At 40.8% G+C, this 23,756-nt stretch overlaps 1 protein-coding gene across 1 annotated transcript in view; it reads right to left on the bottom strand.

Annotated features, from left to right (window-relative positions):
* TGM5 (transglutaminase 5) overlaps positions 1-21,441 on the bottom strand; it is a 58,725-nt gene extending 37,284 nt beyond the window's left edge. Inside the window, exons 1-5 of the mRNA XM_072622530.1 lie at positions 21,344-21,441; positions 12,913-13,092; positions 12,555-12,800; positions 6,173-6,291; positions 119-247 (exon numbers count right to left, since the gene is read on the bottom strand). Of these exons, the coding sequence (XP_072478631.1) occupies positions 119-247; positions 6,173-6,291; positions 12,555-12,800; positions 12,913-13,092; positions 21,344-21,353 (684 nt within the window). The 5' untranslated portion in view covers positions 21,354-21,441. The remainder of the gene's footprint in view (positions 1-118; positions 248-6,172; positions 6,292-12,554; positions 12,801-12,912; positions 13,093-21,343) is intronic.
* Between the last annotated feature and the right edge of the window lie 2,315 nt (positions 21,442-23,756).

Below are 23,756 nucleotides of genomic sequence, written 5' to 3' on the forward strand. Positions count from 1 at the left end.
TCAAGTAAAAGGGCTCCTTCCAGGAGCACTGAGTCCTCCTCCCTCCTCCCTTCCCAGAGATTTCTAAACTAGAATATGGTCAGCACTTGTTGGCTGTTGAGTCAGAATCTCCCCTCACCATGGCACTAACGACTCTGCTGATGTACACGGAACTCCCCCGCAGGGCACAGTCCATGGCTGGATCAACTTGAAAATTCAAACTCTTGTCTAATAGCGTCAGGCAAATGTCTATGATATTTTCTTCAAACTGCAAGGGGAGAGATTTAGAGATTAGTTTGGGAAGCCATGGGAAAGATATGTCTGTGTCACATATGTACATGTATGACTATACATCTATATAATCCTCCCTTCCTTCAACCTCCATTTGCTGGCACCTTCCTCCCCCAATTACTATGTTATTGGTATATATTTTGTATTTGCATTAGTATATATTTCCCTTCACTTGCCTTCCCTTACCTCCCCTCCCCTTTTTTCCCTTGTCTTCCCTTGCCTTCCCATCCTTTGCCTTTCCTTCCTTTCCTTTCACTTCCCCGCCTTTCCCTTCCCTTGCATACAGGCTATTTCCCCACCAGTAGAATGTAAACTTCTATATGGCAGTGATTGTTCAGCTTACTTTGGTGTCCCCGATGCTTAACCCAGTGTCTGACATCTAGTACAGCTTAATAAAAGTTTGTTGAATGAATAGTCAGTTCACATGGAGATGACCCCATTGGTTAAATACTGAGAAGCAAGTTTTTTATCTCAAACCACTTTCCCCCAGACACTTCTTTGCCCTTCCGCCTGCCCTAATTTGGGATGTATCCAGTGAATACAAACCAATTTTAATATTTGCCCACTTGGCTGATTTAACAATAGCCCTTGTTAGAGGGGAAAAAACCATTTAATATACATAAATGGATATGTTAGTAAGATTTCCTGAGGCTTTGGATGATGTTTGTAATCTTTGTTTCTGTTAAGATGGATAATAGATTGTCATCTCTGTTTCTGTTAAGATACATAATGTAATTGTGGATAATCCAATGAAAAAACATTTATTAAGCCTTTTCTATGTGTAAGACAATGGCACTGGGCGGCACTAAGATGCATCTGGCAGAATTTCTTTCATGCATGTAGTTTACAGACTAGTGGAGGAGATAGTGCAGATATGGAAATAACTATTTAACACATTTGAATAAGTTCTTAGGAGAAAAGGCTAAACAAAATATTATGAGAAAGCCATGGAGAGAGATTATTTCTGGCTGGGGATCAGGTTGGGAGAAGGATCAGAGTAGGTTTCAGGAAGAGGTGGCATCTGCAATGGTTACTGAAGGGTGGGAAGGATTTGAATAAGTAGAAATGGGAGATGGAGAGTGGGGAGAGTATTCCAGGTAAAGCAGAGTCAAAGGCATGGAACTTGGGAAAGGGTGGGACAAGTCTTTGGAAGAGTAAGTCATTTTGGTTTGGCCAGAGGGTAGAGTACGTGAAAGGGAGTAATGTGAGATAACGCTGGCATCAGATTGTGAAGAGCCTCGAATGACTTGTTTTTGATTTACAGCTCATGTTCTTTCCAGCTCATTTGGTTGTGGAAAAAATAATTTTGAGGTTTGGCTTCCATTTCTCATCTATTCATTCACTTTTCTTCCATCTCTTTTGTCTTGAGGGGCCCAGGGTGTGGTAATTAGAGGTGGTTGCTTGGCAGTAGCAGTCATAGGTTGTGAGGCAAAGAGAAGGATCTTTATCATAGCACCACATAATAATGGCTTGCATGCTTGGCCTACGATGGGATTCATTTGGACCTTTACTCTATGCCAATCAGTATTAATTAGTTTGATATGATTCCATAAGGATAGTGATTATAAATTCTGATTATTCAGTCTCAGAGCTGTGAACTGCAGATTGTAAGTTCACTTGTTTAACCACTGAAAGCTAACTAGAGACCCTTCACCTTTGTTTTTCCTTGTTATGGTGACCAAGCCCAGCATGGCAGAAGTGACTCAATTACATGGAAAGTCCCTCAACCTATTTTTGTACCTCCAGACCTCCAGAACAGTCACTCTTGTACAACATGAGCAGGTGACCATCTTATGACCATTTAGTCAGTGGAGATGCCCCATGCTTCACCCAACCTGAGGATATCTCCCCAATCCCCCACTGACATACCATTTTTTTGGCTAATACATCAGTTTGCCTCTTGAAGCAAGGTCTATCAACCAATGTGATGCTGTATTTTGTGTAACCCCGCTGGAGTGTTCAGCTATCGAACCTGGCATCAAGTCTTATAAAAATAACGCCCTAAAGGAAGGGAATATCGCAGATCATGGGGATGATCTGATGTCCACTTCATTAGAGAGGACCATGGGCCCTTTAATAAAGTGCCATTGGCTCAGAACTCTGCGTCAGAGGTTTTTCTTGCAGATTAGACAATGGAACCCCATTTACTTGTCCATATTATCAGAACTGTATCCAGGAATATTTCTACATCAGACAACATTTCTTTTTCTAACTAATTCCTTAGTTTAGCATTCAAGGTCCCTCATAATCTGACTCCAGTTCTTTTCTAGCACATTTCCTTCTATATACTCTACACTCCAACCAAAATGAACTGTTCTTTCAGTTCAGCCTGCCCTCCCCCATGCATGAAGTGCATCTTTCACCTCTCTTGGGGTTTGTTGGTTAGTTGTTTTTCAGTTGTATCTGACTCTTTGTGACCCTCTCACATTTCTACCTAGTGGCATCTTTTCCTTTCTGGTTACCTTGCCACCACTACCCCCACTCTACTCCAGCTAGAATCCATCCTTCTCTTAATAAATCTCTTAGACTTACCGTCACTTCTTAGAATTCCTAGTCTCCTATAAGACTAAACCCAAGTACTTTTTACGTGAGGTCTTCCCAATCCTCCTCAGATGGTAATGCTTCATACCTTCCACCCTGCCCCATAACTTTGTATTTTTTTTGGTATATACCTGTGTATGTACATGTTGTCTTCCCCAATAGAATTTAAGTTCCTAGTGGTCAGGGACTGTGTATTAACTTCTCTCTTTGTATCCCTAGCACCTGTCACATATGTAGTAGGCACTTTATAAATGTTTGTTGATTGATTTCTAGATCTCACACTCTTTGAGAGCAGAGATTGAGTTCTTTTCCAACATGAGAGGTAAAATGGAAAGAGTACTGAAGAGATTTAAAGGACCTAGATAAGCATCTTGCCTGTGACATTTTACTAGCTGTGTGACTATGGGCAATTTGGCTTCCTTACCTGTAAAATGATGATAACATTCGTACCACCTACTTTATAGGATTGTCATGGGAAAAGTGATTTGTACACCTTTAAAAAGCACTTTCTAAATTTTTTTTCTTGTGATTTGTATCCCTGGCACCCAGAACGGTGTCTTACTTGTAGTAAATACTGGACAAATATTTTTTAATTGAATTGAAAATTTCATTATTTCTTTTTGCCACCTGCTACAATAGCTCCTCTTTGGCTTTTACTTTTGGCCATAGTTTTAGAACTTGAAGAGACCTCAGAGCCTATCAAGGCATATGATTTTAGGATCATTAGGTCCAGAGCTGGAAGGAATATTCAAGGCCATTTTACAAATATGGAAGCTGAGGCTCATCCAAGTTAGAGAGTGACTTGCCCAAGGCTACAGGGGGTATGAATTAGCAGAATTAGGAGATAAAATTGGGTCTTTTGACTCTAAATCTGGTGTTCTTTCCACTGCGCCAAACTTCTCAAAGTCACCAGTAAAAGAAATACACACTGTGGAAATCATTCTGCTTGTCATATGATCATTATGAGTATTTTCCACTTAAGCACGCTACAGATCTCCTATTTACCTCAGGGGTTTGCTGGAGACAGCTCAAACCGGCTTACAGGAGCCAGCTTTTCAGAGTGAGCATTTATACTCTGGAAATTGGCAAACACAACAAATTGGGGCTTGGTTTATTGTTTGGTTGATTATTTAGACTTAAGAAAGTGAGGGAGAATATGTTAATAATGTAGATTTAACTTAAATAATATATTATGCATACAGATTTTTTCCCCTGGAGAACTGTTAAACATTTACCAACACAACCCTGAAAACTCCTAACTGAAAAATGTCATTTCTTTCTCTTTGACTGTGAGATTAGGAAGACTCCTGGCTGCTCAGACATGGGTTTAAAAACAAAGAGTGAAAATATTTTGATAAAATCAATCTAGTGTCAAGAATAGAAACATTATTGTATTTTAGGGGGAAAAAAGATGATCCAAGAGGAAATGAGCTTCACACCCAGTTCCCAGTGGTAGAAGCTAGAGGGGTTACTCTGGATTTCATAGGGAGAGAAAAGGAAGGTGGAAAAGATTTGAGACACAGAAAAAAAGTGATCCTGGACCATTTTTTACCACAGTTTTAAACATAGAAATTGAAACACTGGGACAGCAAACAGTGGGTCATTTGCTTTTAGAAGTTTCTTGCTCTCCTGTGATTCGGCCGGAGTTGATTTGCTAGGGGACTCTGGACACTTTGACCATTTCAGAGATTTGATTTAGGGCTAAAGGAAGACCATGATACCCATTCTGGTTCATAACTAAACCAACCAGGGCCTGAAGGTCATAAAGGAGGAAAACAAATCCTCTTTGGAGAAGTCTTTGAGAGATCCAGGTCAGGATGAAACCAGACTGAATGAGGACCCTCTCCATACTCTCAGCTTAGCTTCGAGCTGAATCCTCGTGACTGTCCCACTATCTCCCATCCCAAGAATCACTGTAGAGAACGTCCCTCTGTAGGATTAGATTCTGTTCGGATCCGTTGCAGAAATCTCAGGCCTGATTTCAAAGTTTAGTTTCAGGGAAACTTTTAAAGTGTTATTGTTTGGGAATGGGGAGGTAAGGGACAAAATATTGATAATTATAATGATAATAATAAATAGTTTTCATAGAATGCCTACTGTATTCCAAGCACTGTGCTAAGTGCTTTACAAATATTTCATTTTATCCTCGCAACAACCCTGGGAGATGGGTGCTATCATTATCCTCACTTTATAATTGAGGAAATTGAGGCAAATAGAGGTTTAAGTGCCTTGCTCGAGGTCACACAGCTACTAATTGTCTGAGGCTGGATTTTAATTCCTGACTCCAAACCCAGCGCCCTGTTCATGTTGACACCTTAGCTGTCTTTCAACCATGCACCTTAGATGCGTGGGGAAAATGTTGGAGCAGCAGTCCCCACAATGCCCTTGAGCTTCCTTACATGTGTTAAGGAGGACAAGAGGTGCCCACAGAAAATGAGATGGCTGACAAAACCTTTAAGAAGCCAAAACAAAAGATGTCACATCCAACACGACTACAGCAGGAAACATGATTCAGTAGCGCTTGTAACTCCAGATTCATCTACACACAACTAAAGCATCATAGGTTTAGAGCTGGAAATGGCCCCAAACTATCTGGCCTCACTGTACGTTATTCCCTCCCCAACTCAGCGATCCAGTCTAATTGGCCTTCTTTCTCCTCTTCAATTTCCCACCTCTAAGTCTTTGCACTGGCTAGCAGCTGCCATACCTGACCTATGAGCAGCACCTCATAACATGGTTTCATGGCCACATGACTGTCCATTGGGAAGATAAGGAGATAATGCCATAGCTCTTACTACCTCTCTCTCCACGCCAGAGAAGTTCTTACCTTATTTTCCACCAGGGAAGAGAGAGAGAGAGAGAGAGAGAGAGAGAGAGAGAGAGAGAGAGAGACAGAGACAGGGATTTCCCCAGCTTGGGCCTTTTACATGTTCTTTCACTCGAGCTCAGCAGCCAGTTAAAAGGTTTTTCCTATAGGCAGCAAGCTTTTAGGAAATCGTAATGGAACTTATGCATGGAACAGCTAGGTGGTTCAATGAATAGAGAACTGGCCCGGGTTGGAAGAAGATCTGAGTTCAAATCCAGCCTCAGCTGGGCTGGGAAGAGGTATTTGTGAGTTATACCTAGTCCCTTTCCACAAGACTTAAGCCTTGCTTTGGCTACCGTTCATGTTTCACTTCCCCTTCATCCAACACTAATGTCAGCCTGGGAAGAAATGACTGAAGGTAGCAGGTGGAGTAGACAGAGGTAATTAGGTGACTGATAGGCAATAGCAGTCATGGGTTGAGAGCCTAGAGAAAGAAGCAGTGACCATAAGAACACATGATGGGGGCTTATATGCTTGGCCTAGAATGGGACTTACCTGTCCATAGTTCCATGGACATGGACGGATCCAGTTCTTGTTACCCTGGTAGATGAAGCCATGATCATTCATGATGTACTCCTGCCTCTGAGGCTCACTTTCTAAATAAACTTCATCAGCTTTAGGAATTAGAACAGGAGATATATCAGAGAGATTAATAATAATAATTCCCATTGATACCAGGTTTTAACAAAGCACTTTTCTCACAACAACCCTACACAGTGGACAGTGTAAGGAGTATCCTCATTTTTTTCAGATGGGGAAAGAGGTTCAGAGACCTTATGACATTTTCAAGATCACATAGCTAATGAGGGGAAGAGATGGGACTCCAACCCGGGCCTTCTGATTCCTAGGCCAGTGTTACTTCTGTTGCACTGTGCTACCATTCCCATGTGTGTATCTCATATTTCACACTTTCCCTATCTGCCTATCCAGGCCCTCCAGACTCACAGGTCCAATGATACCAGAATTCTTTCCATGGTGGTACACTGGAAGGCCACCTTTCTAAAATGTGGCCTCCTACTGTTTGTATTCCTGGAGATGTAGGACCCTGGAGAGCTCTTGTGATCAGCAGTTAGAAGATGAAGCAGAGATTGTTCCAACTCTAAGTTGGGGTGCAGGGGCTGGAGCACTCTTTTTTGGGTCAATGGTGTTTCCTAGATACTGCTTATAGACCCAATCTCCCTCCATTAGAGTCAATCAGTCAACAAGCGTTTTTCAAGTCCCAGGTGGCTCAGTGGATAGAATGCTGGGCCTGGAGTCAGGAAGACCTGAGTTCAAATCTGGCCTCAGACACTCAGTAGGTGTGTGACCCTTGGCAAGTCATTTAACCTCTCTTTGCCTTAATTTACTAGAGAATGGAGTGGCAAAACACTCCAGTATCTTTGTCAAGAAAACCCCACATGGGGTTCCAAAAAGGCAAGCACGACTAAACCATAACAACATGGGCTAAACCCTAGGGATACAAGAGAGGCAGAAACAGGGTTCCTGCCTTCAAGCAGCTCACATCCTAATTAGGAAGATGGACAAAATGTAAACAAATATATACATACAAGATATAGACAGGGTAGGTAGGAAGTAATCTCAGAGAGGATGTTCAAGTGGGGAAGTGGAAGGAGAGTGGTAGAGAAGGCAGAAACCAAGAAAGACTTCTGATAGAAGATAGGATGACTTTATTGACTGCTCCTTGAGAGAAAAGTAAGGGATTTGGAGCTGATTTAGATGGGATCTGTTCCATGTCTAGACAGACATGTCTTCAAAGTCAGGAAGTATGGTAACAGTGGCTACTCTCAATGCCTCTTTTGCGGTTGTGCTATTTTTCTGACCAATAGACGTCAACAGGTCTTGGTGAGAGTTTATTTCAACTGTTCTCTCTACCCACTCCCCAATACCCTTTGCCCTCTACCCTTGGATTACTTTGAGAACTGAAGTGGGTCAGAACACTGGGTTCAGCAATGGAAAGATCACTACCAGTGAGATTTGCAATGAAAAGGGGTCACAGACTCTCCCACCTTCATACTGTGTACAATTCCCACCCCCACCCCCAAGTGCCTATTTCTGTGCTCACTTTGCATTTGTTGGATGGGCAGGTGATGACTACCCATGTATTTGGTCTAGGATAAAATAGTATTTCCTCTATGGGGTGCCTGATGGGGATTCGTTAAGAAATGGTGTGTGCGTATAAAAATGAAGATCCTAAGCAGTTCTGAGATGTTACCATCTAACAATTGCCGTAAGGAAGAGAAAGAGAAAAGGAGAGACACGTAGAGGGAGAGAGACAAAGGCAGAAAGACAGAACTACAGAGAGACATACACTAACAAACAAAGACAGAGAAAGAATAAGAGAGTGATACACTGAAGGAGGAGAAGAAAAGAAGAGAATAGAAAAAAACTATATAGTATTTTACATATATCACTTGCTCCTTCCAACAACATGATGAGGTAGATGAGATAAGGAGAGAGGAGGAACATGAATGAAACTGGAGACAGAATTCTTATAACATTGGAGATAACAAATCCATAACCAAGGGTTATTGGTTTAGGTTTAAAGGATATTTTAAGAGATGCTCTTATTTTAGAATTGACAGATTTCAGCCTAAATGTCTATTATATTCTCAGTTCTCATCTTCTGTCATAGTAACTCTTCAGAGGAATGAACTTGAAGTATTTTTCTAGTTTGACAGCTAATCTGTATTTGATGTTAGGGATATCTGTGCCATTTGTGGATAAAAACATCTGGTTCTTTGCTCTATGAGAAATGTATCTAACAGTAATGTACCATGTGTTGTACCACTCTTGAATTATGCTATCTAGCAAAAAAATTGCTGGATAACATACAAAATTGTCACATTAAAATGAGAATATCCATCTATTCTGGCAATCACTTAGATATCTGCTGTTGTAATAAGTGGAGCAGGGGTTTCAAAAGTAGTAGAAGGTGTGGACCTCACCCTCAAGAAATTTACAATCTAGTTATTTCTCAATTATATAATACCTTCTTTCAAACATTGGATTTTAAGTACTTAAGCAACCTCTGTGTTCTATATAATTGATCTACTTCTCTTTTTTTCAGATTTGCCATTTTACTTCAAGAGATCACTCAAACCCTAGCCTTGGGGCTGACTGAATCCTCATATTGTACAATCAGTCAAAACAACCAACATACTTTTCAGTTTTTACTAATCAGGCATGCTGGCAAACTGGAAAAATGCCTACAATGATGCTCATGCTTTGGAAAGAACAGTTTATTCTATGACCTAATGTGGGTGGGGAGATGATGTACACAGGAAAGAGTACTGACTCTGGAATCAGAACACCGTGGTTAAAATCCTGCTTTTTATGCTTGAAGTTTATTCGTTGAATGGCTGTATCTCACTCAAAGGGACTGAAAGGGCCAGGGTCTCACATTGCATCCTGGGCCATCTCCAGTAATCCTGATGAATATCAGGCCACTGGATGCAGATGGCTCAGGAGAAGAGAGTGAGGTTAGTGATCTTGCACAGCCCTCCCTCACTCAAATAAAAATCAACTGCAAGTCATGTCATCATCTTGATGTCATGGTCCTCTTTGAGAATGAAGGACAAACACAACAAACATTTTATGCTTACTACCTCTGTGACTATGGGTAAGTCAGTAAACTTTCCTGGGCCTCAGTTTCCTCCTCTGTAAAATAAGGTTTGATCAGATAGCTTTGAAGCACCCTTCTCTCTCTAGTTCCATGATCCTAAGTCTCACCTTATGTTACATGGGAGGAAAAACCTATTGGAATTGACTCAAGAGATAGAAAATTCCTTATCATTGGCAATCTTCATGAGAAAGTTGGGTGATCTTTTCTTGATGACATAAAGAAGATTTGTGATTGTGGTAGGAGTTGGATTAGCTTGGCTCTCTGCTTTGATCTACCTTTGCTTTTAGACATTTCAAGGGCTGTGGTTTACTCGGTACATTACCGATACATATATTCATTAGGTACAAGAACCAGATAGATGTTCTCATCTATAGATGACACAGATAAATGTCCGTACCATTAAAAACAGATTAGTCTTGAAGTCCCTTCCCATTTCTGGATTCTACATTCTATGACTCAAAGCTGGGAGGGATACCTAATGGGGTGGAAGACTGAGTCAACATGCAAAAAGAGCTCGACAGGCTGGAACATTGGCCCTTTTCTAAGAAGACTAAATGTAATAGGGAAGGGGGAAAGGGAACATGCATTTATTAAGCACCTACTATGTGCCAAGCACTGTGTGAAGTACTTTACAAATATTATCTCATTTGATCTTTATAACAACTTTGTGAGGTTGGCGCTATTATTTATCTCCATTTTACAGTTGAGGAAAACTGAGGCAGGCAGAGTGACTCGTTTGGGATCCCACAAATAGTAAGTGTCTGGGGCTGGATGATCAGGCTAAGTGGCGAAGCGAAGAGAGGCAGCTTGTCATGATGGATAGAGAGTTCTTCTTGAAGTCAAGAAGTTCAAGTCCTTCTTATGACATATTTTTGACTGTGTGACCCTGGGTAAATCATTTAACCTCCCATTGCCCCCAGGAAACTCTCCAAGGTACAAAAGCAGGTGCTGATCTTGCATTGAGAGAGTGAGTTTACTCACAGGGAATTCCTGATAACAGTGAAATCTCAGAACTGGCCCCCCCCCCCAAAAAAAATTAAAGCCTGACATTTGGCATTTCAAAAATCAATTACCCAAGGACAGGATTAGGGAAGGATGGGGATGTGAAAAAAATTTTCAGGACTTAATGGACTAGAAGCTCAATATAGACTAACAATGTAGCATGGAATCCCCCAAAGCTAATGCAATTTAAGACTGCATTAGTAGATGTATATTGTCTGGAATAAGAGAGGTGACAGTCCTGGTTTACTCTGCCTTAGTTAGGTGATGTCTGGAGCATTGTGTTCAGCCTGGAGCACCTCATTTTATACAGAACATTGACAAACTTGTCTAGTGACCTTGAATATTCCTTTCATTGCATAATATGGAGTAGCACCTTAGAAGGAAGGCCCAGAGAGAGAAGTCCAAGACTCTGAGTGTACATTGGCAGCCATCCCTTGGCCCAGTTAAGAACAAAGTTTCTTAATAACCACTAGTCTTAGTAAGAAATAGCATGAAACTAAAGAAAGGGTATGATCCAATGAGTATAACATGGTGCTGCCATAGGGGCAGCAGAAAACTAGGAGTCAGGAGATATGGACTCTAATCATAGTTCCATCAGGCACTTGCTGAGTGACTCTTGACAAGCCATTTGCCCTAATTCCTCACATATGAATGTTAGCCTTTTTAGCTTCCTTTAAGACTTAGATCAAAACTCAAGAGGTCTTTCCTGGTCCCCTCAAATGTCAATAAACTAAAGAAGGGATATGGTCCAGTGGGTACAACATGGTACTACTGTAGGGGCAGCAGTGGTATAACAGAAACTAGTCAGGAGATTTGGATTCTAGTCATAACTCCATCAGGCACTTGCTGAGTGACTCTGGACAAGTCATTTGCCCTAATTCCTCACTTAGCTTTCTTAGCTTCTTTTAAGACTCAGCTCAAAACCCAAGAGGTCTTTCCTGGTCCCTCATCTCCACCCTATTTGTGACTTGCTTCTGAGATCACCTTCCATTTAGATATTTATATGTTCCTAGTTTTTTACATGTTGTCTTTTCCATTAGAATGTGAACTTCTTGGGGGCAGGGACTATTTTTTTAATTAAAAAAAGCTTTTATTTACAAAATTTACATAAGCTTTGTTTGCATCCCCAGTATTTATCACAGTGCCTGGCACATAGTAATAAATACTTAATAAATACTTGTTCACTCACCTCTCTAGGCTTCAGTTTCCTCATCTGTCAAATGGCCAGTAACAAATATTATTATTGTTACAAATGTCATCAGATTGTTCCGAGGAGTGAATGAGAACATGAGAGCGTTTGAAAAATAAATCCTTGTATTACATATATAGTACATACATACATACATACATACATATACATATGCACACATGTACCCAAATATAAATGAAAAGAGCTCTGGATTTGTCATGAGAAGACCTAGGTTCAGATCCTATTTGGGCAAGCCGCATAGCCTCTGTGGGTCTTAATTTCCTTCTCTGTAAAATAAAAGGAGGTTGGCAAAGCTGACTTTTGAGATCCCTTACAGTTCGAAATATATAATTCTTGTACTCTCTCTCTCTCTCTCTCTCTCTCTCTCTCTCTCTCTCTCTCTCTATATATATATATATATATATATATATATATATATACACACACACACACACACACACACATATGTATGTGTAAAATATATATAAATATATACATGTATATATAAACCATTGTACTAGTAACCCCAAAACAATTCCAGCCAGTTCTGTGTTGAGGATGTGGCCAGTGTGGTTATTGCCATAGACAAGAAAGGGTTTATGTATACGAGGATTCATTAATAGTTAGTGTTTGTTGAATTTTTTTCAAATGAAATCCTTTTTAAAGGCTCCCAGCCCCTGGAGTGTATGTGTCTTAATACCTGGAACTGGGGGACTGAGAATGAAGACTGAGTGCTAGGGATGAGGGACAAGGATTGAAGGACAGTCCATCATAATGACAGAGGCAGAAAGGAGAGGAGCAGCTAGGTGGAGCAATGGATAGAGCTCTGGGACAGGGGTCAAATTCAGCCTCAGATACTTACTAACTGTGTGACTCTGGGCAAGTCACTTAACCCTGTTTGTCTCAGTTTCCTCATCTGTAAAGGGAGATAGAGAAGGAAATGGCAAACCACTCCAGTCTCTTAGTCAAGAAAACCCCAAATGGGGTCACAAAGAGTCGGATGTGACTGAAATGACCAAAGCACAACAGAAAGGGGAGAGCAGGGCTAGAAGACTCATCCCTACCTGGACACCAAGGATTAAAGAGAACAATGAACTCCCCAAGGTGATATGCTGAGACTGGTCCTTCGAAGGAATCAATGTGAACTTTCAGAAAGTATTGACCAATTGCTGCCATGGGCGGGGCACACAGACTGATTTCCAGGAAGTTGGTCCCATTGGACTTGATCAGTGCAATCCAAGGGCTCTTGAAGTTTCGTTCTTCTATGGAGAACACAGCTCGGGTGCCCATGGAAAGGTCAGGCTTTGGACCTAAGGACCAACATAAGCTTTTGTTAGGAGACCAAAGTAGCACCTGGTCTCTCCCAGTTACCCACCTCATTTCCCTCCATGTGTTAGTTCCTTTGTTGGAGGAATGACTCACCAGTCTCTGTGATGAAGATGATTTTGTCCATGTCCAACAGGAATCCCCTGCTCTTAAAGTACAGGGTGATGGAGAAGGCCTGGCCCCGACGCACTATGAGCCTCTGGAAGCTGATCTCCTCTGTGTGATGCAGCACATTGTTTTGGTAGCATTGGAAATCGGAGAAAGACACCTCCAGCCCTGTGAACAAACAGAGAATTAAATTTAAAAATTTAAATGTGCTTCCTACTTTTAGCCTAGCCAAAATCCCCTGAGGAACTCAGTCCTTCCTCCAGAAAACCAAAGCTTTGGTTGCTTAGTGCCAGTTTCCTCTCTTCCTGTTGAAGTCAGAAGACCTGGGGACAAGAGAGGCTGAGTTTCCCTGTAAAAGGCAGGGTTAAGGAAGGATTCCACCACCAGGCAGATGCTCCTTGTCCTAGGTGCTTCATAAGCCAGAAGGGCAGGGTTGTTGTCTATCACCTTGGGACAGACCCTGAAGAGAAATTGAATTTGGGGCAACAAAGGCTCCCCATGAAATGTAATAGAAGATGATGCGACCTGGAGAAGAAAAGATTTAGGGAGGACTTAATGTGTATCTTCAAATATTTGAAGGCTTTACAGAGTCTCAGAGCTAGAAGAGACCTCAGTTTGTGCCACACAATCTGTGCCTGAACAAGAACCCCCTCTACAACTTATCCACAAACAGTGCCAATGAGGGGGACACCACTACCTCTCAAGGGAATTCATTCTACTTTGGAACAGCTGTAGCTGTTAGGAAGTTTTTCCTTTTTGTTGTTCATTCATTTCAGTTGTGTCCTACTCTTCGTGACTTCTAAGGGGTTTTCTTGGCAATGATAACAGAGTGGTTTGCTATTTCCATCTCCAGTTCATTTTACAGATGAGGAAACTGAGGCAAACAGGGTGAAGTGACTTGCCCAAAATCACACAGCTAGTAAGTGTCTGCGACTGGGTTTGAACTCAGGTCTTCCTGACTCCAAATTCAGCACTCTATCCGTTGAGCCATCTGGCTGCTCCTCTGAATTCTGTTCTACAAAAATCTAAATGATGGCTTATTTATATCTCTGTCACAAATTCTAATGTGAAATGGTCACTTCCTCCAGGTTCCCATCATTTCCATCCCAGCCTTGACCTATCTTTCCCCTTCTGGAATATACTCTCTCCTCCCCATCCCTTTCCTCTGCTTCATGGTTCTCTCTCTTTAAGGTGCCACCATCTTATGCCTGAGAAGACTTCTCTGATTTTTCAATCTGCTGGTCTCTTGCCTTACAAACTATGTTGTGTTTAACTATGCCATATCTATTTATATAAATACATGTCTCCTCCATTAGAATGTGGTATCCTTGCAAATTAGAATTACTTCATTCTTTATATTTGTATCCGCAGAGCCCAGTGCAGCACCTGGCACACAGTAGGCTTAATAAATGTTTGCTGATTGATTCTTCCTTGTTGATGAGAATCAAATCCAGAATGAAAACTCTTCTCCTTGGTTCCGCGTCCCCATCATTTTTCTTCCATTCCCACTGACACAAACACCTCGATCCACAATGTCGTCACTTCAGTTGGGTTTTTGTAAACAATCTAATAATAGATTCTTAACCTATTTTGTGTCAGGGACCCTTTGACAATCTGGTAACTTCACAGAATCATGTTTTTAAATGCATAAAATAAGGACTCATAAGGAAACCAAAAGTTAATGAAAATTAAAATGCATTTTTTAAATTCAGTTTTTTGACAGTAACAATACTTTTTAAGAATGACTGAGTGAATAAGTTATTTTGACTATTATAAATACCCAAATAAACTTTAAAGGATGCATGAAGAAAGATGCTATCTGCCTCCAGAGAAAGAACTGATAAATAGAGGTATGTATAGAATAATATATATATGTGTGTGTATATATATGTGTCTGTATATGTTTATCTATATTTCTGTCTATCTATACCTATTTGTGTCTAATGGTACCATCTCTAGGGTGGGGGGGAAAATAAGAAAAGAAATTTATATGGTTGTATATTTGAAAAGAATATCACATTGGGCACAGTAGACTTGCCATTTCATGTACAACCATCTTTTTTATTGCACTATGTTATAGAAATGCTTGTTTTATTTCATAAATCAAAAAAGTAATTTTTCCCCATCCAAGTTCACAGACTTCATAAAATCTATCCATGGACACCAAGCTAAGAACCCCTTTCCCAACTGGTCTCCATTGACTTCTAATCTCTTTCCTGTTTCTAGTCTATCCTACATTTTAATGTCTGATTAATCTGCCCCCAATACAGCTTTGGTTCTGTCATTTTTCAGTTTAAACAACTTTAATAGCTTCCCATTGCCCCTGGAATAAAGTCTATATTCCTTAGTCCAGCATTTAAGACCTTGCAGCAGCTCATGTAAGTCTCTCCAGGCTTTTCTGAGAGCAAAGAGATGATATTTTACAAATATCTCCACGAAAGTACTCAGCATCACAAATGGCGCATAGTAGAGGCTATGGAAATGCCTTTCCCGATGTCTGGTCATAATAATATCTTGTTGATGACTACAAAGAATCAGGCACTTAATCTCTGACCACCTCAGTTTCTTCCCTTCTAAACTGGAGATAATTTTTAATTATTACCTCTGATAATTACCTCCGATAATTATTATGAAGATACCCCAAGACAATGTTCGTGAAGTGCTTTGCAAGTCTTTAAGTGTTATATAAGTTCTAGCTCTTATTGTTATCATTATTACCGTAGGAACGGATGCAAAGCGAAGTAAGCAGAACCAGGAAAATAATGTATACAGTGGTTACAACAGTGTAAATGGAAAGAGCAAATACAAAATAATGGAAATTACTACAAATTTATAATACCCAAATGACCCCAAAGAAGTCATAGAAGACAGCTTCCCCCCACTTCTATGCAGAGGTGGGAGACCATGGGTGTGGAATACTGCATAAGTATTAGGCATTTTCCATATGTTGGTTAGTTGTATGGAATTTTTTTTTCATCTTTTAAATTTTTTTTAATTGTAAGAGGTGGCACTCTGGAAGGAGGAGGGAGAAAGTGAGAAATGCAGGTTACAGGAAAACAAAAGGTAGCATTAAATATTTTATGTAAAAATGTTTAAACATTTATTTAAAAATAATAATGGCTGACATGTTTAAAGTTTATGTAACTCTTTGTAAAGTTCTGTGTGTGTGTGTGTGTGTGTGTGTGTTTGTGTGTGTATGGGTGTGTATGAATCACCTCATGTGATAACCTTGTGGGGTTGGTAGCACAGTTATTTTACCCGTGTTTTACAGACGTGTCTCAGAGAGGTAAAATAGCTTATTTGATACAGCTAGTAAGTGTCAGAGGTGAAATTTGAACCCAGGTCCCCACCAGCTCCAAAGCACTTCCTTCAGTGTGTTTTCTGCTTCCCCATTCTGACTCTCATCCTGCCTTTGCTTGAAGACCTCACCATGTGAGAAGAAACCCATGACTTCCCGAAGTTGCCCTTTCCACTTTGGGATAACTAATTGCTAGGAAGCTTTTCCTTCCATCAAGCCTAAATGTGATTTTCTTCAGTTTCTCCCTATTGCCCCTGTAAAAGCCAAGGCCTCCCACTGCCTCTGGGGCCATCTCCACTCTCTTGATGAATATCTGGCCAGTGGACCCAGATGGCTCCAGAGGAGAAAGTGAGGCTGGTGTCTTTGCACAACCCTCCTTCACTTAAAGCCAATTCACTTTCATGTCATGGCATCACCTCCTTGATGCCACAGTCCTCTTCAAGAATGAACAACAACCACCTAATGCCCCCCACAGAACCAGAACAATAATCTTCCTTTTCTTTTTCTTCTTTTTTTTGGAGATAGTTGAGGTTAAATGACTTACTCAGGGTCATACAGCTAGTTAAGAATCAAGTGTCTGAGACTACATTTGAACTCAGGTCTTCCTGACTCCAGAGCCAGTGCTCTATCTCTTGTGCCACCTAGCTGCACACCCTAATCCCCCATGCCCCGCAACAATCTCTCTTTCACATGACCTTCCTTCAGATCCCTGAAATCTACCTTAAATCTTTCCTTCTTTGGGTTAAATATCCCCAACTCCTTCAGTCACCCTCATAGGGAATGAATTTATCATTCAGGTTGCCCTCTCATTTAGCAAATATGCTGTTCTATTGTACATTATTTTTACTAGTTTTATGTATGTGTGTTTTGACTGTCCAACTAAACTGTCTGACTACATGTGACATTATGTGTTGCACCCTCTGTGCCTAGTATAGTGCTAGACATACAAGTGCCCAATATTTAAATAAAGATGGGAAGGGACACAGACAGGACATTTGCTGATAGGTGTGCTTGTTGGCATGTGCCTTTTAAGCCCCATCCTGTCTTCTGCTCCCTTGCCCTGATCAATAATGCCCCTGTCAGATATTTTGCTGGATACTGGGGATATAAAGCCAAAAATAAAAGAGGACCTGCTCTCAAGGAGTTTCTATTCTGTCAGGGAGAAGGAAACACTGTGGACATACGTTTACATAAAATATATATAAAGTCAGTATGAAGTTATTTGGGGGGAGAAGCGTAGCTACTAGGGGCATCAGGAAAAGCCTTATGTAGTAGGTAGACCATGGGGACAGCAAGGTGGCACCGTAGACAGAGCACTGTGCTTGGATTCAGGAAGAATCGTCTTCATGCATTCAAATCTGGCCTCAGACACTAGCTGTGTGACCCTGGGCAAGTCACTTCACCCTGTTTGCCTCAGTTTCCTCATCTGTAAAATGAGCTGGAGAAGAACATGGAAAACCATTCCAGTATCTTTGCCAAGAAGACCCCAAATGGAGTCATGAAGAATCAGACATGACAGAAACTACTCAACAACAACAACAAATTTGCCCTGAGCTTTGAAGGGAGTTAGGGTGTTCAAGAGGTGAAGGTGAGGATATGCTATGATCTAACATAGGGGTAGGGAACCTGTGGCTTCAAAGCTGCATGGGGCCCTCTAGGTCCTCAAGTATGGCCCTTTGACTGAATTCAAACTTGTTTTGTGAAGTTTTGCTTCAGTTAAAGGGCCACACTTGAAGACCCAGAGGGCCACATGCAGCCTTGAGGCCACAGGTTCCCTACTCCTGAATTCTAACATATCAGAGAGTTATAGAATCTCATAATTAGAAGGAACATCAGAAATCATTCAATTCAACCTCTGCTTGACAGGGAACCCCCTCTACAATATTCCAACCAACTTTCACAGTGATGAGCTGCTCACTACCTATCAAGGCAAGTATTCCAATTTTGTACATCCTCCATTGTCAGGAATTCTTTCTTATTGGAAGGTCAAATTCATCTCCTTTCATCTTCTACTCATTGGTACAAGTGCTTCCCTTTTGTACCAAGCATAAAGTGTGTAATCGCCCTTTCACATGAAGCCCTTGATAGCCTATCCCTCCTCCCACCATTCCAGCCTTGATTCTCTCATCTTGTTGGCAAATCTGCTTTCTATCCCCACACATGAGATTTAGTCCCTCCCACCTCTAACTGCACTCCCATATGTAGAATGCCCCCTCCCACACTATTTTCCTCCTCCAGAACATCACTTAATTCACGTCCTCTGTGAAATCTTTGACTAATATCAGCCCACTTCTAACTCCCCATGTCCTCTGGCCTCTCTGCAGGTATCTGTAGCATCATACAGTCACTTGTATATCTTTTTAGTATGTATTCTTACATCACATGTGTTTGTCTGGTGTCACCCACTAGGCTATGAGTTTCTTGAGGACAAGGGCTATGTCCTCAACATCTCTTCATAACATCTAGTCTTTTCACATAAAAAAGTCCTACTGATGTAATTTCAGTAAGTAACATGTTTTGACTTATTTTCCCAGTAGTAAGGATAGGAACATCCAATTTAGACCAGAAAGGAACTTTAGAGGACACCCAGTATAGCCGTCTCATTTGAAAAAAAGTTATTGATATATTCTGTTTTTATGTAACCTTTATTAATGAATATGTCCTTCCTACCTCTCCTACCTAGTGAACTATCCCTTGTAACAAAAAAAAAAAAATTAAAAGAAAGGGGGGGGTGGAATAATTCAGCCAAACCAATTGACACATCAGCTGAGTCTGAAAGCATATGCAATATTACATATGCATAAACCTCTGCTTCTACAAAGAAAGGAAGGAGACATAGTTTTCAACTAGAAGGTCAACTTTCTTGGTTATTATAACAATATCGTCCAACCCTCTCATTTTACAGACAAAGAAACTAAGACCCAGAAAGATGAATTGGTTTGATGAAAGGTTCCCATGTTGCTGATAAAAATAGGTCTTAACTCCAGCTGTGGACTTCTCTCCACTATAGCCCACTTTCTCTGTAACCTTCCACACACTCGCTCTCATTCAGGACAGTAACATACACATACAAAGGGCTAGTTAGTGACATCCAACAAATATTATTCACTGAGAAAAACTAGAAGAATTTCTACAATAGCAACAATGTTGTAAAAGCTTTGCGACTTAAGAACTTTGACCAATGCATCGACTGGCCACAATTCCCAAGGAGTCATGACACTTGCTACCCACCACCTCACAGAGAAGTGACGGACTCTGGGTGCAGATAGAGATATATAGTATTTCTTGGACATGAACAATGAGGGGATTTGTTTTACTTGACTATGAATATGTGTTACAAGGGCTATGTTTTTCTTTTTCATTTGGGTGTGTGTGTTTGTCCTTTGTTGCCAAAGAAGACCATGCCATCAGAGAAATAATGACATGACTTGCACTTGACTTTGTTTTGAGTGAAGGAGGGCTGTGCAGGTCACCAGCCTCACTTCTCCTCCAGAGCCATCTGAATCCAGTGACCAAGATATTCATCAGAATGACTGGAGATGACCCAGGCTGAGGCAATTGGGGTTAAGTGACTTGCCCAAGTTCACACAGCTAGTGAGTGGCAAGTGTCTGAGGTAAGATTTGAACTCAGGTCCTCCTGACTCCTGCGCCGGTGCTCTATCCACTGCACCACCCAGCTGCTCCCATTTGGGAGAGAGATAAGTGAGAGAAGAAAGTGGATTTTGGTCAATTAAAAAAATAATATTCAATTAAAAACCAAATATTTTGTTCTGATTATAGTAATACTTTGTCTAACACAGCAGAAAGATAGTGGCTAATGAGTATAGGAAAAATAAACAAGTATCACTTTCTAACATAGATTTAACCACTGTATACTTCCCATTACATGACACAGCTAGGTGGCACAGTTAATAGAGTGCTGCTCTTGGAGTCAGGAGGACCTGAGTTCAAATGCAGCCTCAGACACTTATTAACTGTGTCTCAAACCCTGTTTGCCTCAGTTTCCTCATCTGGAAAATGAGCTGGAGAAGGAAATGGCAAGCCACTCCAGTATCTTTGCCAAGAAAACCCCAAATGGGGTCACAAAAAGTGGGAAATGACGAATTGACTACACAACAAATACCTCTTCTTGTAATTAACCCTCCAAAAACATACTGTTTCTAATTGCTATCTGCTCCTAGACACATCATTGGCATAAGGCTATATTCTGCTTTTGTTTTCTAAAGCTTATAGGTTTGTATTTTGTTGTATAGGACAGGGTGTGTGCTTTTCCCCCAAGAGTGTTTTTATGAAATTTGTGTGAGGTGAATAAGGATTTTACAAAGGAGCAAGGAAGGAGTATTTACAGAATTACAGAAAACAGAATAAGGATGCAGACAGGATCATGATGTAGGATGAGGTGGAGAAGTGGGACACAGACTAGAGGTCCCTGAGGTCAAACAAAAATGTAAGAAGTTCCAGAGTTTTCATATGGATTCCAAAGCACTTTCTTCATCACAACCTTGTGAGGCAGGTAGGGCAAGCTTCATGAGCCCATCCTGATGAAGGGAGGAAAAAACTCCAGAAAGGTGACTTGTCCTGGTCACACAGAAATTTAATGGCAAAGTCAGAACTAAAACTTGGATCTCTCAAGAGGCAGCACAGAGTGGTGGAAAGAACCCCGGAGATCTGAGTTCAAAAGCTAGCTGTGTCACTTACTAGTTAGCTGTGTGATCTTGGAAAAATCACCTCTCTGAGCCTTGATTTCCCCATTTGTAAAATGAAGAAGTTAAATTAAATCATCTCTAAAGTCCCTTCTGGACCTAAATCCATATCCAGTTTCCAGCTGTTCTGCCAGAGGTCACAATGACCTCCTGAACTCTGACCCTGGCTGTTGTTGTCTACATTTGACTTCCAGTCGCCTGATGCTCCCATCATCCCCAAACCTCCCGCCTCCTAGGTGTGATCAGCAGACAATCAGGTTTGTCCTAAATTTTCTTCTCAGAGTGCTACACCTGCTCTTTCAGCCTGGGTTAGCTTCCTCAGTTCACATCTCCTCTCCACATTCCCTTTTTCTCTTTCCCTTCTCTGTTCTCTCAGACATCGTTGTGTATTTATAGGTATATGTGAGTCCTTTCCTACCTTGTGCCATGGCCGATGCCTCTCTCTGCTCTGCTGCCTGCACAATAGCTGGATGGACTGGAGCTTCAAGGAACCTGTGCCTGGAATTTTGACCTCACCTTCCATTCAATCAACTTCTGTGCTGGAGGCGGAGCTAGCAAGGAGACTTCCTCTTGGTTACAGGGCAGATCACAACTGGTTTTCTCAGTTCACCTCAGTTTTTTTGGCGGGGGGGAGGGGGCAGGATTGCTTGTCTTACCTGACCAATAGGCTGTCAGGATCAAGTGCCATGTGGGCCTTTGATAAATATTAAACAATACTACTATTTCTCAGAAGGTGCCAGGCAGAAAGGTGGCTGCAGTAGGAGAGTAACAGAGAAAAAGATCACAGGACCTAAGAACTCAAAGCCTCATAACCACCATCTTGTATCTGACCAAGAATTCTCTCAATGAATTTTCAACAAGCATCATCCAAGTGCTTCTAAAAGATGCCCACTGAGGAGGAACCTACTCCCTCCCACAGCAGTTCATTCCATTTTGAGATAGCTCTGTTAAGAAGGTTGGTTTTTTTCTCTTACGTTGTATGAAGATCTCCCTCCATGCATCATTCATCCATAGTCTAGTTCTTCCCTGTGGGGTCACATGGAACAAATCTTAACCTTCTACATGGTAGCTCTTCAAATATTTAAAGACTGTTATATTGTCTCTTGTATGTTTTCTCTTCAATAGGTTAAACTTTCCCAATTTCTCCAACAGATCCTTTTAAGGTGTGTTCTCCTATCCCCTAGTCAGCCTATCACTCTCTTTTAGATATGCTCCAGCTTGTCTAGGTCTTTCTTAAAATAAGGTATTTTTCCTAAAATACTGAAAACAATCCTGGAGATGTGGCACAACCAAGGTAGAATATAGTGGAACTGTGACTTCCCTCAGTTTAGATATTCTGCATCTCTTGATGCAGTCTGGAATAACATTAGCTTTTCTGGTGGCCATATCACACCAATGATTCCTATTGAGTGTGTAATCCATGAAGACCCTCAGATCTTTTTCATAGGAACTGCTGTTTAGCCATACCGCCAACAAGAAAGGGGAGCTTCTTTCTTAGGAGGAATAAATATCAAAATTCCAGGACCAAACTTAACAGTTTGGTCACCCTCTTACAATATGGCTGAAGAGGAGATGTCTAGTTCTTAGTCCTGCCTGATGGTCAAGGTAGGTTGATCCCTGGGGTGGGATATAATTGAGGAATTCACCCTCAGCCAGTCTGATATTGAATAGATGTCCTGGTGAGTCCTTTTCTCTATATCAAGTTCCAATAAAACCCAGCTTGCTCTAATATCAGACATTTTTTAACACTTATTCAGTGGTTTTCAGTTGTGTCTGACTCTTCATGACTCCATTTGAGTTTTTCTTGGAAAAGATACTAGCATGGTTTTCCATTTCCTTCTCCAGCTCATTTTACAGATGAGGAAATTGAGGCAAACTAGGTTAAGTGACTTGTCCAGGGTCACACAGCTAGTACATGTCTGAGGCCAGATTTGAACTCAGGAATATGAGTCTTCCTAACTCCAGACCTGACACTCTATCTACTGTGCCACCTGGCTGCCCTCCTTTGCAACACTGCCCTGCATCAAATTTGATAGAGCCAGAGAAATTTACAAAGTAAATACAGTAAAAGAAGAGGAAATATAGGATGCTTCTTTGCAAATGTGGGGATCTATGGATGTGGAACACTGATATAAAGTCAGATTTTTTTCAATATATTGGTTAGTTCTGCTGAAAAGAGGGCAACATTTTTTAGACTATTATAAGGAATGACTCTCTGGGAGGGGATTTATTTCTTAAATCAAAAACAAAGAACATCAATAAACCTCAAGCAAAAAAAGTGCTGTGGTAGTGTATAGGCCTGTCCTGTGACAGATGGAGTGATAGATCAGTATGATTTTTTTTTTTTTTTGGACCAGAAACCCTGAGGGTCTTCTCCTTTCAGACTTTTTTTTATTAGGCAAAAGGGGACATTTTTTGACTCATTTATTTTTTTTGTAACATAGATAATAGGAAAATTTATTTTATATGACTTCACATACATAATTAATATCACACTGTTTGCCTTTTCAAAGGGGAGGGAAGGGGTAGGAGAAAAAGAGAAAATTTGGAACTCAAAATTTTTTTTATAATAAATTTATTTTCAGTTTTCAACAATCACTTCCATAAGTTTTAAATTTTCTCACTCTTCCTTCCCACAATGGCATCCAATCTTATATGGGTTCTACACATACATTCTTTCTTTCTTCCTTTTTTTTTTGGATTTATTTATTTTTAGACTTCAACATTCATTTCCACAAAATTTTGAGTTCCAGTTTTTCTCCCCATCTCTCCCCCCCACCCCATAATACCTTGCATTCTGATTACCCCTTCCCTCAATGTACTCTCCCTTC

The sequence above is a fragment of the Notamacropus eugenii genome, chromosome 7, assembly GCF_028372415.1.
Source record: "Notamacropus eugenii isolate mMacEug1 chromosome 7, mMacEug1.pri_v2, whole genome shotgun sequence".
Lineage (NCBI taxonomy): Eukaryota > Metazoa > Chordata > Mammalia > Diprotodontia > Macropodidae > Notamacropus > Notamacropus eugenii.